Source organism: Lynx canadensis, chromosome A2, assembly GCF_007474595.2.
Source record: "Lynx canadensis isolate LIC74 chromosome A2, mLynCan4.pri.v2, whole genome shotgun sequence".
Classification (NCBI taxonomy): Eukaryota; Metazoa; Chordata; class Mammalia; order Carnivora; family Felidae; genus Lynx; species Lynx canadensis.
Window position 1 is genome coordinate 11942426 of NC_044304.2, and position 15689 is coordinate 11958114.

At 47.2% G+C, this 15689-nt stretch overlaps 1 protein-coding gene across 1 annotated transcript; it reads left to right on the forward strand.

The window, feature by feature from the left end:
- The first annotated feature begins 8844 nt into the window (after positions 1 to 8844).
- On the forward strand, positions 8845 to 15179 carry FAM32A (family with sequence similarity 32 member A). Its single transcript, XM_030303390.1, has 4 exons — positions 8845 to 8954; positions 9077 to 9218; positions 13670 to 13723; positions 14024 to 15179. The coding sequence occupies exons 1-4, from the start codon at positions 8845 to 8847 to the stop codon at positions 14090 to 14092; spliced, it is 375 nt and encodes a 124-aa protein (XP_030159250.1). The 3' UTR covers positions 14093 to 15179.
- The last annotated feature ends 510 nt before the right edge of the window (positions 15180 to 15689 follow it).

Here is a 15689-nt window from a genome sequence, read left to right on the forward strand (position 1 = left end):
CCACAATATATAAAGAACTCTAACAAGTCTACAGTAAAAGGACAAATAGCCCAGATCAAAAAATGGGCAAAGATGGTTGGGGGTGGGGGTAGTAATAGATGGAACACAGAGGATTTTTACAGCAGTGAATCAACTCTGTATGATACTGTAATGGTGGATGTATGTCATTATACATTTGTCCACAACCATAGAATATACAACACCAAGAGTGAAGCCTCGTGTACACTTTGGATGATATGATGTGTCACCGTAAGTTCATTGCTTGTAATGAGTGCACCACTCTGGTGGGGGATGTTCACAGTGGGGAGGCTGTTAATGTGCAGGGGCCAGGAGTATATGGGAAATACCTGTACCTTCTGCTCAATTTCATTGTGAACCTAAAACTGCTCTAAAAATAAAGTCTATTAAAACAAAACAAAACAGGTAAAGGATTTGGGTAGACACCTCTTCAAAGAAGATATACAAATGGCAAAGAAGATATAGAGTAAGCATGTGAAAAGATGCTGAACATCACTGGTCATTGGGGAAATGCAAATTAAAACCACAGTGAGATACTACTCACATGCACTAGGATGCCTGTAACGAAAAAGACAGACAATAGCACGTGCTGACCAGGATGTGGGGCTACGGGAACCCTCACACACTGGTGGTGGGAGTGTGAAATGATGCAGCTGCTTTGGAAAACAGTTCAGCGATTCTTTAAGAAGTTAAACACAGAGTTACCATGTGACCCAGCAATTTTCATTCTGAGGTGGAGGGAAGTGAAGCTATATGTCCACATAAAAACTTGTGTGTGAATGTTCGTCACAGCATTGTTCATAACAGCCCCCAAATGGAAACAACCCAAATGTGCACGAGCAGATGAATGGATAAAGAAATTGTGGTTCCTTCATACAGTGGAATATTACTCAGCCATAAAAAGGAACGAAGCACTGACACATGCTACTATGTGGATGAGCCTTGAAAACATCGTGCTAAGTTAAAGAAGCCAGACACAAAAAGGTCACTGTCATGTGTGACTCCACATGTATGAAACATTCGGACCAGGCAAATCCATGGAGACAGAGAGCAGATTAGCGGTTGCCAGGGACCAGGGGAGGGCGATGGGGAGTGACAGCTCAAGGTGGGGGGAGTTTCCTCCCGGGGTGATAAAAATGTTCTAGAATTAGATAGTGGTGATGGTTGCACAGCACTGTGACTGTAATAAATGCCACTGAATTGCCCACTTAGAAGGGTGATTTTTTATGGTATGTGAATTACATCTGTTTCTAAAAATATTTGTATATGAAGAGTGATGGCAACTCTGTTCGTAATTACCCAAAACTGGAAACAACACAAATATTCTTCACCTGGGAAATAGATAAAAAAAAAAAAAAACAAAAAAACCCGGGGCCCGTCCATACAATAGACTCAGCCATAAAAAGGAATGAACTGTCGATATACACAAAATAAATGGACCTCAAATGCATCATGCTATCTGAAAGATGCCAGATTCAAGAGGCTACCTGCTGGATAATTCCATTTATATGATGTACTCAAAAGGACACAACTATAGGAACAGAAAACAGATCAATGGTTGCCAGGGGCTGCAGATGGGGGAACAAGTGAATCTCAGGGGTGATGAAATAGTTCTAGTATCTTGATTGTAGTGTTGGTTACATGACTGTATTTGTTTGTCAAAACTCATAGACACGTACACCAAAAAGGGTGAGATTTTTGCATGTAAATACATTTTTTTAAATGAGGACAATGACAAAACTAATTAGTAAAGACCTTGCTCCCCATGCCTCATGGTTGAAGTCCAGATTCCTATGCCTGACCCCATCAGACACTCTGTGATTTGGTTATATGGCCCCTCCATCAGCAATTAGTTGTTGAGCACCTACTGTGTCTCAGGTGCTGTCCTAGGTCCTGATAATACATCGGTGAACAAAAGCCGTGCTCTCCCAGAGCTCACGTTCCAGTGGGCAAGCTACCAAATAAATATATGATTAGTCAGGAGTGCTAAGTTCCAGGAAGAAAAATAAAACAGGGCAGGGATAGAGAGATGAGGTTGGGCCAAAAAGATTGGGAAGGGAAAGCACCCCTGGTGACGTGATATTTGAGTAGTGAGGGGATAGTGAGTGGGAAGAGAGTCGCTGGCGGTGGGAAGAGCGAGTGCAAAGACCCTGAGGCTGGAGTAAGTTTGACACAGTTGGAGGAGAGCGAGAAGGCTGGTGTTGTGCAGGAGCTCAGCAAGCATTAATTACAGCTAACAGGCTGCCTCTCTGACACCCAGCTCCAATGATGGGATTTTTTTTTTCTTTTTTGCATTTCCAAGAAGTCATTTCTCATGGTATAAGTAAATTAATTCTATCTTTGTATGGATAAATTCCATCTTCATCACGATAAATAAGATGCAACAATCCCCCCCTTGCCATATGGGATGTAGAACTCAGAATCATAACGCCAGTCCTGCGTTTCAATAACCAGATCAAAACGGCAATGAGATATCACTGCCAGGATGGCTATTATCAAAAAAGAGCAAAAGGTAATAAATGTTAGTGAAGAGGTAGAGAAATATCAACCCCGCGCACCATGGGTGTGGGAATGCAAAATGGTGCCTCCACTATAGAAAACAGTATGGAGGTGTCTCAAAAACGTAAACCTAGGGGCACCTGGGTGGCTCAGTTTGTTAGAGCATCTGGCTCTTGATTTCAGCTCAAGTCATGATCTCACGCTCATGAGTTCATACTGGGCATGGAGCCTGCTTAGGATTCTCTCTCTCTCCCTCTGCCCCTCTCCCCAACTTGCGGATGTGCTCGCTCGCTCTCTCTCTCTCTCTCTCAAACAAAACATAGGGGTGCCTGGGTGGCTTAGTTGAGCGTCTGACTCTTGATTTCAGCTCAGCTCGTGATCTCACGGTTCATGAGATCGAGCCCCACATCAGGCTCCACACTGACGTCAAGGAGCCTGCTTGGGATTCTGTTTCCCTCTCTCTCTCCCCCTCCTCCACTTGTGGTTCCGAAATAAATAAATCAATAAATGTTAAAAATAGAACCATCATATGATCCAGTATACGTCCAAAAGAATTCAAATCCGGATCTCAAAGAGACAACACTCCCATGTTCATTGCAGCATTATTCACAATAGCCAAGATATAGAAACAATCTAAATGTCCGTTGATGGATGAAAAGAGAAAGAAAATGCGGTGTGCACGTACAATGGAATATTATTCAGCCTTATAAAGAAGGAAACTCTGCAGTATGTAACAACTTGGATGGCCTCTGAGTGCATTTGCTCAGTGAACTAAGCCAATCACAGAAAGACAAATCACAGAAAGATTTTGGGTTGTTTCCTGTTTGGGGCTACTATGAGTAAAACTTATTCCACTTATGTGAGGAGAAAGTATAATGGTGGTTTACAGCAGCTGAGGGGAAGGTTAAGTGTCAGTCGGTTAAGTGTCCGACTCTTTATCTTAGCTCAGGTCTTGATCTCAGGGTCATGACCCCTCCTTGGGTTCCGTGCTGGATGTGAAACCTACTTAAAAAAAAAATTGCGAAAATCTCATGTTAAGTGCTCTTACTACAATAAAATAAAGTAAAAACAAAAACGTAACTACCATATGACCCAGCACTGGCACTCTTGGGCAATCGCAGAGAAATGAAAACTTACGTTCACACAAAAACCTGTAACGGACGTTTTACTCATAGTAGCCCCAAACAGGAAACAGCCCATAAATCTTTCAACAGGCGAATGGTTAAACAAACTGGTCCATCCATTCCATGGAACACTACTGAGCAATGAAAGGGGTACATGTGACAACTTGGAGGAATCTCTGGGGAGTTATGCTCAGTGGGGGGGGGGGGGAAGCCAATCCTAAAATGTTACATACTGGCTGGTTCCATTTCCATAGCATTCTTAAAATGACTAAATTATAGAAATGAGAACAGGTTGCTGGTTGCCGGGGTGCAGGGATGGGGTGGAGGGAGGTGGGTGTGGCCATACGCAAGTGCATCAGGACCGATCTTTATGATGATGGACTGCTCGTATCTTGCCTGTAGCAGTGTCAATATCCTGGCTGTGACATTGCCCTAGGGTTTTATAAGATGTCACCATCGAGGGAAACTGGAAAAGGGTACACGGGATCGCTCTGTATTATTTCCCTGTTGTTTTTTTTTTTTAACTTTTGTTGTGGTAAAATACACATAGCATAACATTGACCATTTGGACCATTTTTAAGCGCCCGACTCAGTGGTACGAAATACATTCACATTGTTATGCAGCCGTCACTACCCTCTGTCTCCAGAACACTTTTCATGCTGTAGAACTGAAAGCCTGTCCCCGTTAAACAAGTCCCCATTCTCCCCTCCCCCCAGTCCCTGGAACCCACCATCTCACTTTCTGTTTCTGAGAATTTGCCTGTTCTAGAAACGTCATGTAAATGGAATCATACACTATGTGTCCTTTTGTGTCTGGCTTCTTTCACTCGGCGTGATGTCTTCAGGGTTCATCCATTGTAGCAGGTGTCAGATTTTCTTTCCTTGTTAGGACTAACTAATGTTCCATTGTGTGGATAGATCACATTTTGTTTATTCATTCATCCGGTCGATGGACACTTGGGGTCTTTCCACCTGTTGGCTGTTTGTGAAGAATGCTGCTATGAACATGGATATATACTTGCAATAATGTTCTTTTTTTTGTATCAGGATCCTACGTTACACGTCGTCATGATATCTCCTTAGGCTCGTGATCTTCAGTCTGTTTTGTTTTATCTGGTTTTAGGTTTTTGGTCTTTTTTTTTTTTTCTTAATGACATTGATAGTCCTAAAGAGTACCAGTCAGGTACTTTGTAGAATGCCCTTCCTTTTGATTTGTCTGGCATTTTCTCGTGAATGGACTGGATTTATGGGTTCAGGAAAGACCTCAGAGGTGAGGTGATCTCCTCGTCACCTCTTCATCACATCAGACCTGGAGTTACTTGATAGCTACAAGACATCATCGACAATGTTGACCTTGATCCTTTGGGGCAAGGCGGTGTTTGTCATGTTTTTCCATCCTCGGTAACTGTTTTCCCTTTCCATAATCTGTTCTTTGGAAACAAAGAGTCTTTTAAAGAAATGCTCCTTACCAGGGTCCTTGATGGCACATAGGGGGATGTTGGGTGATAAAGCACAGACATTACCAACTTAGAGTTGATTTTTCCAGTGATTTCAGTGAGTTATACTCTGTGCATGAAAATGTTTTAGAAAACCTTAACTGATTTATTGTATTTTCTTTGTATATATACACAGGAGTAGTATAAAATAAAAATCTCTATGTATTTAAATCTCAAGACTCTTTATTTTTTTTTTAATGTGTATTTATTTTGAGAGAGAGAGAATGGGAGAGGGACAGAGACAGAGGGAGACACAGAATCCAAAGCAGGCTCCAGGCTCCAAGCTGTCAGCACAGAGCCTGATGCGGGGCTCGAACCCACGAGCCACGAGACTATGACCTGAGCTGAAGTAGGACACTTAACTGACTGAGCCACCCAGGTACCCCTCAAGACTCTTTAAATGGATACAAAATAAGAGTTTTTTTAAGTGAGCAAAAGCACCGTATCATAGTTTATTTGGAACAATTACTCCTTAGAACATAAATTATCAATGGGGGCAATATCTCTCCTAAGGTGGTGAAAATTGGTTCCGGGGGAGGGGTGGGGAAGGGATGAAAGAACCTTAGATATTTCGATGGCTCGTGGCCCTCCAAAGCTCAGTCCTCCCCGACAAAAACTTATTCACTGGCATTTAACTTCTCTCATTAAATTAAATTAAATTAAACTAAATTCTCTTTAGGGGATGATAATGAAAAAAAAAAAAGGTTGAGAAGTGCTGTCGTCGAAGTTTATAAAATAGTGACACATCTTACAGCGGATGGCCTCATGCTATGGTGACAAACGCAAGGATGGAGCACTCAGCATAGGTTGGATTACAGTTTGTGCCTCAGTTTCCCAACCTGTAAAATCAGGATGGTTTGTGTAACAGGGTGGCCGTGGAAGCAAATGAGATGATCCATGTAAATCCACGTAAAGTATGAGCTGTGGTTATCAGCCGCTGCCGCCGCCGCGCAGCAGCAGCCCCAGTTTATAAAAGAGGAAAGCGAAAGTTAAAGAGATCAAGCCACTTCCTGCAGGGCACACAGCCTTGGAAGTGCCCGAGAGGAACTTCAAAGCTCCTAGGTTGCCTGGGGCAGAACAGACCTCCCCAGCTGAGTCTGTCCTATTCTTCCCTGGGGAGCTCATCCGGTCAAGGATGGCCCCACCAACGAGCTTACCCCTTCTGGACGCCCTCATCCAATTCCGGAACACCAAAGATGCCTGCAGCTGGAGAATTGGGCAGTCGCTTGCTGCCCCCTGCAGGCAGAACTGGAAATGTCAGGCACCGTGCCCTCCTTTGGCCTGATGGGGGCGGAGGCGAGGGGGTGGGGAACGCTTGCTTCTCCCTCCTCCATGCTCCCTCAAAAGTCCTTGGCACAAGTTGGGCAGTAGCAGTCTAAATGAAAATGCACAAATCTACATAATCTTGAACGCAGTGACTCCACTGCTACGGATTCAGGCCACTTGCAAAAGTGAGCTAAGATTTGTGGGCACGTTAGATGGGCTTTGATTAGGGAGGGGCCTCACTCAGCCGCAGGACACCCAGCCTTTGACGAGGGTGAGTGGAGGTGTCTGGGGCCTTGCAAAGAGCTCCAAGACATTTTGCTAGATGACAAACTGAAAACAGAAATAAAAAGACATTGTGCAGATGTACAGATGTGGGCATACAGACTTTTGTGCTGAAAAATATAAAAATGAAATTGTTAATCATTTTGGAAAGAGGTGGGAAGAGAAGTTTCTACTTTTTTGCTTTCTTTCTTCTTTTAACTTTTTCTGTACTGTGTGCTTTTCTCACATGGGACATGGGCATGCATATAGATGTTTAATGTCAGCAGAGGATTATGGGACATTTGGAGTTTCTTCTCTGTTTCCCTCCGTGTTTGACGCCACATACAAAAGCAGTCACAACATTTTGATGGGGGAAAGGTCAGCGATAAAGCGACTTTAGAATAAAATCCCATTTTATTTTTAACATTCCAGATAATAAGAGACTGGAAATAGAGAAATCAAAACAGTAACAGACATTATTTCCGGATGGGAGTGATTACTGTCTTCTCTGGGCTTCTCAGTACTTTTCTAATTACATATTCTGCAAATAATGTTTGCATAGCTTTTGCAATCAAATGCAAGTAAACAGATGCACAACATTGTGAGTGCATTTAATGCCAATGAGTTGCACAACTTGAAGTGGTTACAATGTGGGCTGAGATGATGACCTGAGCTGAAGTCAGATGCTTCCCTGAGCCACCCAGGCGCCCCTTGTTTTGTTTTTTAAAGGTGTGTAGGTCGCAGCTAAGGCAGACAAGAGACTGTTCTTTCCAAATCAAGTTCTGGACCTTTTATACCCCCCAAAAGGAAGAATCTCAAACACATTATGCTCCTTGAAAGGACCCTAGCTCATGGGGCGCTTGGGTGGCTGAGTCAGTTGGGTGTCCAACTTCAGCTCAGGTCATGAGTTCATAGTTCAGGTCATGGGTTCAAGTCCTGCGCTGGGCTCTCTGTTGACAACCTGGAGCCTGCTTCAGATTTTGAGTCTCCCTCTCTTTCTTCCCCTCACTCGCTAGGACTCTGTATCTCAAAAATAAATGTCAAAAAATTTTTTTAATTAAAAAAAGAAAGAACTCTAGCTCAAAAGAATGTATACAGTAGAATTCCATGTATATAAAGCTTTTACAAAATATAAATCTAATCTATAGTGAGAGAAAACCGACTTGGAGTTGCCTGGGGAGAACGATGGGGGGGGGGATTAACTGGGAAGGAGAAGAAAGGACTTTGTAGGAATGGAGTGTTCTAGATCTTGATTGTGGAGGTGATTACATAGGCGTGTAAATGTGATGATATTCATCAAAGAGCACAATTAAAATGAGTGCATTTTACTGATTATAAATGATACCTCAATAGAATACATTTTATTTGTATGTATGTATGTATGTATGTATGTATGTATGTATGTATTTTTAAAGTAGGCTCCACGCCTAAAGTGGGGCTTTAAGTCACCACCCTAGGATTAAGAGTTGCATACTAGGGGCGCCTGGGTAGCTCAGTCAGTGAAGCATCTGACTCTTGATTTTGGCTCAGGTCACCATCTGGGGGTTGGTGGGATCAAACCTCGCTATCAGCACAGAGCCTGCTTGGGATTCTCTTTCTCTCTCTCTCTTCTGTGTCCCTCCCCCAATCATGTTCACACGTGCACTCTCTCTCAAAATAAATAAATAAACTTAAAAAAAAAAAAAAGTCGCATGCTCCACCGACTGAGCCAGGAGCCCCAATAGACTACATTTAATTTTTTTTTTCAAATGCCATTGACATGTATTTCACAGAATGCTACCATCGCCCAAAAACTTAAAAACTTGTAAGTACTGATTAGGTTTACAAAACTAGGTTATCTATTAAACTTTCAAAATACAGCAATAAAAGGGAACAGAACCTCAAGTGCACGCAAAACCATCAAGAGACCACTGTATTTTAGGAAACGGGGTTCCGTCCAACCAGCTTTGCAGATCTACGAGGCCCAAGGCCGGAAAAACTGGAATCGGACTTGAAAGCCGGAAGTGTGGCTGAAGACCGGATGCAAAGGATGAGGTCGCTCCAGACCCTCCCGGCCCCACCCACAACTGAAAAGTGTGGCCTAGCTCTAGACGCCGAGAGCGCACGCGCACCTCCTAGCTCAGCCAATCAAGACGAAGTGAGGCGGGCGTTCGGGAGGAAATAGCGTTCTCAAACAGGAAATGTGGCAGTTTACCTACGGAATCGCAGACGGTGTCATGGCGGCCTACGAGCAGGTTCAAAAGGGGCCCCTGAAACTGAAAGGCGTCGCAGAGCTCGGCGTCACCAAGCGGTGAGTGTCCAAGAGTACCGCGAAAGGTTGTCTTCTGTCCCCTTAACCGTCTTCTAGAGTTCCAGAGCTCTTGCCCCGCGATCCGCCCTTACCTCCTCTCCCCCGCGCTTCTCCCCTCCCAGGAAAAAGAAAAAGAAGGACAAAGACAAAGCGAAACTCCTGGAAGCAATGGGAACGAGCAAAAAGAACGAGGAGGAGAAGCGGCGTGGCCTGGACAAGCGAACCCCGGCCCAGGCAGCCTTCGAGAAGATGCAAGAGAAGCGGGTAAGGCGGATGGGGAAGCTGGGGATGCCCCGCGCAGCGGGTCTGGGTCTCCCGAGGTGGATGCAGAGACAGGGCCTGACGACTCGAAATTGGGGTCAGCCCGGGACGCTCGAAGGGGTGGCAAGCGGTCAGAGAGGCGTTCATTCCGGGAAGAAGATGCTACGTGGAGGAGGAAGAGTCCGCGCTGGGGGAGCTCCGGGGACGGGAAGCACCTCTGGCCAGAGTGGATGGCAGAGGAGAAAGCTAGAGCTGGCGTTGAAAGGAGGCCAGAGCTGGGGACCGAATTTGGATTCCAGCGCAGCCTTTCATTTGTCTAGTGACACTGGGTTAATAACTCATTTTCTCTCTGCTTCAGTTCACTTACCTGGAGGGGTTAGGATAGTGCTGTCGCCTAAAAGGTGTGGGAACTTTAAATGAAGTCATGCAGGTAAAGCATTTGGCACTTGGTTTGTTCCAAGTCAGTGTTCAACTGACGTTAGCTGTTGATATTAAATGGTCATGCCTCCTGCTCTAAATTTCCAGGAAGTCTGTTACTTTGATGACTTTTTTGGCAGTTTATTTTTTTTTTAATTCTTTTATATATTTTTTAAAAGTTTATTTATTTTGAGGGGCGCCTGGTGGCTCAGTCGGTTAGGCATCCGACTTCAGCTCAGGTCATGATCTCGCGGTTTGTGAGTTCCAGCCCCACCTCGGGCTCTGTGTTGACAGCTCAGAGCCTGGAGCCTGCTTCCGGTTCTGTGTCTCCCCTTCTCTCTCTCTGCCCCTCTCCTGCTCGTGCTCTGTCTCGCTCTGTTTCTCAGTAATAAATGAACATTAAAAAAAAAAGTTTATTTATTTTGAGAGAGAGAGAAGGGGGAGGAGCAGAGAAAGGGCAAGAGAGCGAAAATTCCAAGCAGGCTCTGCACTGTCAGCACAGAGCCCGATGCGAGGCCCAAACTCAAGAATTGTGAGATTGTGACTTGAGCTGAAACCAAGAGCCAGAAGCTCAACCCACTGAGCCACCCAGGCACTGCAGTAAATCACTTAGCTTAATAGTAAACACAGTAAATTTGGACAGTAGGGGGTAGGAGATGTTAGCAGAGGATAAATAAGCTCAGCCTGGTATCTAGGGGAAGGGAATAATCAGTCTAGGTTGGTGGTTCTCAATGGGTGCCATTTTGTATCCCACCTCCACCCTTAAGACATTTGGCAATGTTCGAAGACATTTTCGTTTGATAAAACTTGGTGTGTTGGCAGGGGTGGGGGTAGTGCCACTGGCATCCAGTGGGATGAGGCCAGGGATGCTGGTCAGTGTCCTACAGTGACCAAGATAGAATCCCCTGCAACAAAAAAAAGTGATCTGGCCCCAAATATCAAGTGTCCATGCTGAGAAACCCTAACCCTGGTCTGGGGTGTTTGGTCCAGTAACATCAGGAAGAGTGAACTCCTTACTCTCAGGCCTAATTGAGTCATAAGAAAAAAAAAAAAAAATGGTGAGACACACTGACTTTGGCAAGACCAACCTGGGTTCCATTGTGTCTCTACCGCTTCTTGGTGGTGGTGTAGCTCTGGGCAGGTCGGTTAACCTCCCACACCTCATTTTCTTCATCTGTAAAGTGGGGCTGAAGTCCTTACCTAACGGGTTTGTGGTGAGGGTTTAACAAGCGAATGCACTTAATTTCCTTCCCTGAGGTTATAGTCACAGGTTAGGCTGGGGTGTTACTCCTCTTGGGAGAGGGGTAACCATCAGGCCATATATATATACATATATATGCACGCCCCAGAGTTGGACAGTAGTACTGGAAGCCATAGAAGTTATAAGGTTTGGGATGGATTTTGGAGCGAGAACAGCAGGATTAGTTGATGGACTGGGTGTGGGCTGGGAAAGAATGAGGGATGACCACGATTTTTGGTAGGAGTTGCTGGGTAAGTGAAAGTGCTATTTACCGCAGTAAGAAGGACAGCAGGCTCTAAAGCAGCTTTCTTTCTTCCTTTTTTTTAATTTTTTTTAATGTTTATTTATTTCTGAGAGAGACAGAGACTTTAATGTTTATTTATTTCTGAGAGAGACAGAGACAGAACGCAAGTGGGTTAGGGGCAGAGAGAGAGGGAGACACAGAATCCGAAGCAGGCTCCAGGTTCTGAGCTGTCAGCACGGAGCCTGACGCGGGGCTTGAATTCACAAGCGGTGAGATCATGACCTGAGCCGAAGTCGGACGCTCAACCGACAGAGCCACCCAGGCGCCCCTAAAGCAGCTTTCTAAAGCGGAGCAACAAGACCTTGGTTTTAGAGAGGTTATGTTTGAGGGCCTGTTAGAAATTCAAATGGAGAATTCTCGTGGACAGTGTGATACCTGAATCTGCAGTTTGGAGGAGAGGTCTGGGCCTCTCCTGAACGTTCTGGAATTGCTGTGAGGAGACCCTCTGACTGGATGAGATCCTCCGAGGAGAGACAGTGACAAAGAAGAGGTCTAGAATCTGAAGTTGTAAAGGATCCCTCACGAGAAGGAGGAAAACCGGGAGAGGGTGTCCTTAGGAGCTGAGTGGAGAAAGTGTCTTCAGGAGAAAGTGATCAACAGTGTCATTTGCTGCCAAGAGGTCTTGTAGGGTGACTACTGAGAGCCCGAAGTCGGTGGCATTTGGAATGTGGAGGAAGAGAGGCTGATGAGAGGGGATCCAAGGGAGGGTAGGGAAAGGCAAAGGTGGAGACGATGCAGAAATAACTCTTGGAAGATCTAGCAAGAGGACCAGGGAAACAAGCACATAGCTGGAAGGTGGTGGAAGGTCAAGGGGACGTTTTTGGTGCTGGTGTTGAAAACCGGAAGTGCTGCCGTGGATCTGGTTTGAACCAGGGGAGAGAAGGGAGAAGGGGTGGGCGGAGGCAGGTGGAGGGGGGAAACGCGGAATCCCTTGTGGGCGAGTGTCCCGTGGAGCACAGCGGGCATGAAGGCTGGACAGCTCTTGGAAGTCCCAGGCTGAAGGAGGGGTAGGGCTTGGCATCTCCAGCCCCATCACCCATTGTGCATGCTGCTCCCCCTTTTCTCTGGGAAGTGGGGGTGGTGACAGCCCACAAGGCACCCTGTGAACTTGGTGCATGGAGTGGGGAGAGGGAAGGCGGAGCCCCGCCGAGCGCCTGGCACTGATGTCAGCTGCCCACGTCAGCACGGCCTCTCGTGAGGAGGCACAGCCCTCACGTGGGCTCACAGGGTAAGAAGAGGCAGGGAAGGAAAGGGAGGGGCAGCCAGGTGGTAGGTGACGGGGTTCATCTCCTGTGGGCTGACTCGGCTCGGCTGGGGCTGGAGGCCCAGCGGGACCGGAACAGCCAAGATAGCTAGCCTCACCATCACGTGTCTGGCGCCTCCTTGCTCCTCCCTCCACGCGTGTCGTCTCATCTTCCGGGTCCTTTCTTTCCAGTAAGGTCATCAGACTTCCTGCGTGGTGGTTGACTTCCAAGGACGCAAAGCAAAGGCGGCCGGCTCTTACAGCTTTGGCCCAGCACTGGCACTGCGTTCTGTTAAGTAAACTGAGTCACAGGGCCAGCCCAGAGTCATGGTGACGGAGAACCGCACTAGGGCACCACGACCAGGCAGCACGGTTCACAGGGGGACTGCCAGAGTCGGCCACAGTCACCCGGTCAGTACATGTAGCGCCAGGTGCGGCCCCGGGTGTGTCCGGCCGTGCATCGCATGCTCTAGACTCTTCCTAGGTAGCATTGGGGATTAGGAAGGGGGGTGGGGCACGATACGTATTCTGCAATCCTGATTGTCAAGGTGCTCTGGATCTTGTAGCCCCCCTGGCACTGTGTCACCAGCATCTGTTCCCTTGAGCTCCTATTACGTGTTGGGCTCTTTATCTTCCCCATTTTTCTTTTTTTTAAGTTTATTTATTTTTTTATTTTTGAGAGAGAGGGTGTGCACACGCAAGCAGGGGAGGGGCAGAGAGAGAGAGGGAGAGAGAATCTCAAGCTGGCTCCGAGTGACAGCTCAGAACCCCACATGAGGCTCCCTCTCATGAGCTGTGAGATCATGACCTGAGCCAAAATCGAGAGTTGGACGCTCAACCGACTGAGCCCCCCAGGTGCCCCTACGCTTCTCATTTTTCACCCTTCTTCAAACCCCATCCGAGACTTTCTTTTCCTGCCAAATGGGAATGGGAATGCCTGCAAGAGACTGCCCTTGCCCAGGGCTGCAGGAAGGACACCTACAGCTCCCAGCGGAGTCGACTCGAGTCAGTGCCAGTACGTTGCTTGACACTGACCGAAGGGCAGCTGACCTGGGTTCCTGGTGGGATATGCTGTGGCCGGGCATCCCTGTCAGACCAACCTGAGGAGAGGTGAGGGAGGGGCGAGATGTACACCCGAGACCTCCAGCCATTCCAGAGCCAAGCTGGCGGGGGCTTCTGTCTTCCACCCCACGCGGGCCTGGGCTGTGTCAAGTGTGTGAACTCAACCTCCGTGTCTCTCCTCTCTCCAGCAAATGGAAAGGATCCTGAAGAAAGCATCCAAAACCCACAAGCAGAGAGTGGAGGTAAGTCACGTGCCCAGGGGGAAAGACCCCAGGCTCTGTGGGGTCCCGGCTGGGCCCAGAGGTTAGGAGCCTGGCAGAGGAAGCCATTGGAGTGTTGGGCAGGGGGGGGTTGCCCAACAGAAGCGACGCCTCCCCGGGTCATGTAAGGATGAGGCCAGGGTTCAGGACCGGGTGGCTTTGAGGGGAGGGGGCTCAGCAAGGAGAGGCAGGATGTGGAAAAGCGGGAGTGGGCAGTGTCTCGCAACCCTGGTGCCCTGCCCGAGACTCTGCTGATGTGGGTTTTCTCCTCGGCTTTCCCAGGATTTCAACAGACACCTGGACACCCTCACGGAGCACTATGACATTCCCAAAGTCAGCTGGACCAAGTAGCCTCCCCACCCAGGGTATGGAGTGGCACCAAGGGGAAATGGAAGGTGAAATTGGGGCTCTGTTTGGTGCCTTTGGTGTTTTCTAAGAACATTCTTTTACACACACCCTTGCGTCTTCTGCTGAGACAAGTGCTTTCCAAAGCAGTGTGTCCTCTTTCTGGAACTCAATTAAAGTAAGACTGTCCTTTTACTCTATTTTGGTTTCTCAGTAGAAGATCAAATTTTTTTAGTTCGGACTAGAGATTTTTAAAAGTTTATCCAGAGATTGAGGTTATTTCCGTGTGTCACAGAAAAGGGTCTTTGCCCCCAAACTGCATCTAACTCTGACAGTCAGCCAGCCATCTTTTCTGGATAAAACGGACTCCAGGGGATCAGGAGGTAATGCTAACACAGCCGGCAGCTTACAGACCCCGTGAGGCCCTACGTGAGCTGTCCTTCTGAGCTTCCTCCTGCTTGGGGCTTGTACTGTTTCTTCCTGAGCCTAGGGAAGCCACTTGTACTTTCTTGGCCTTCAGATGCCTCCTCAGCCCCCTGGTGTGTAAGACCACACAGCCTGGAAATAGAGCCACTGCCAAAGGAAAGGATGAAATGTACGCTTTGTCCCTGTCTGAGCTCCTGGCGGACTTACAGCCTCTGCCCCTAGTGCCCCCATTCCAGATGAGTTTAGAGGGTGTGGCCCTGGCAGACATCACTGATCAAACACAGCATTCTTTGTAATGGAACCCGGACACTGCCTGCCTCACTGCCCTCAACCCTAGGCTCTAAGCAGCCCCTGTGTTTATTCAGAGTGGCACATAACTTGTAGCCTGCTTGGCATTTCTGGCCTAAGGACATCTCAGGGGTGGCAGGACCTGGGCAGAGCCCTGGCACAGACAGTACAATACAGTCAAAGGGGAGGACCCACGTCCTGGTGCTGGAGAGCCGTGATCTCTTTTGAGGACCTACGTGTTCCTACCTGATGAGGATCAAACTGCATATACTATTGGGAGGAAGTCTCTGTTGACATAGGAGGTGTAAGAATAAGAAAATCGTGTTGGGTTTGGGGCTGTCATATGGTGAAGAGAATAAAGCAAAAAATAGTTATTAAATAGAAGTCTGAGTGTCTTAATTATAAGCGGTTTGACTATCACTAGAAATGCTGCTTTTGGGATTTATTGCACATAAAGAATGTGCATGCTGCAAAATGACCATTCACCCTCGCTTTGGAAAAAAGTAGATGACCTGTTTTTTTCACCTGTGGTATATAGCCCCCCACCCCCCCGAGAGGTAATAGACTCTCGTTAGCAGTGGCTGTTTTGGGTAGGTTCCCCCATTGCCTCGCAGAAAGGCACTTTGAGGCCTTTTCCATCCCTGAGCCAGCAGTTGGGGTTTGTGAGCATGATGTGCTGTGAAAAGCACGTGTCAGGATGGTGGAATATAGATATTCCACCTCCCTGCCTACCCAGTCTAAAGCTGAATGACCTCAAATGGCAGGATTTCTCTTCTGTGTATTGACTGCTCGTTTGGACGGTTCTGTGCCATGTGGTGTGGTTCACTTGTGTAGCTACGTTGACTTGCCTGGGGCCAGAAAGTCCAAGGTGGCATCTCATCCTCCAGAA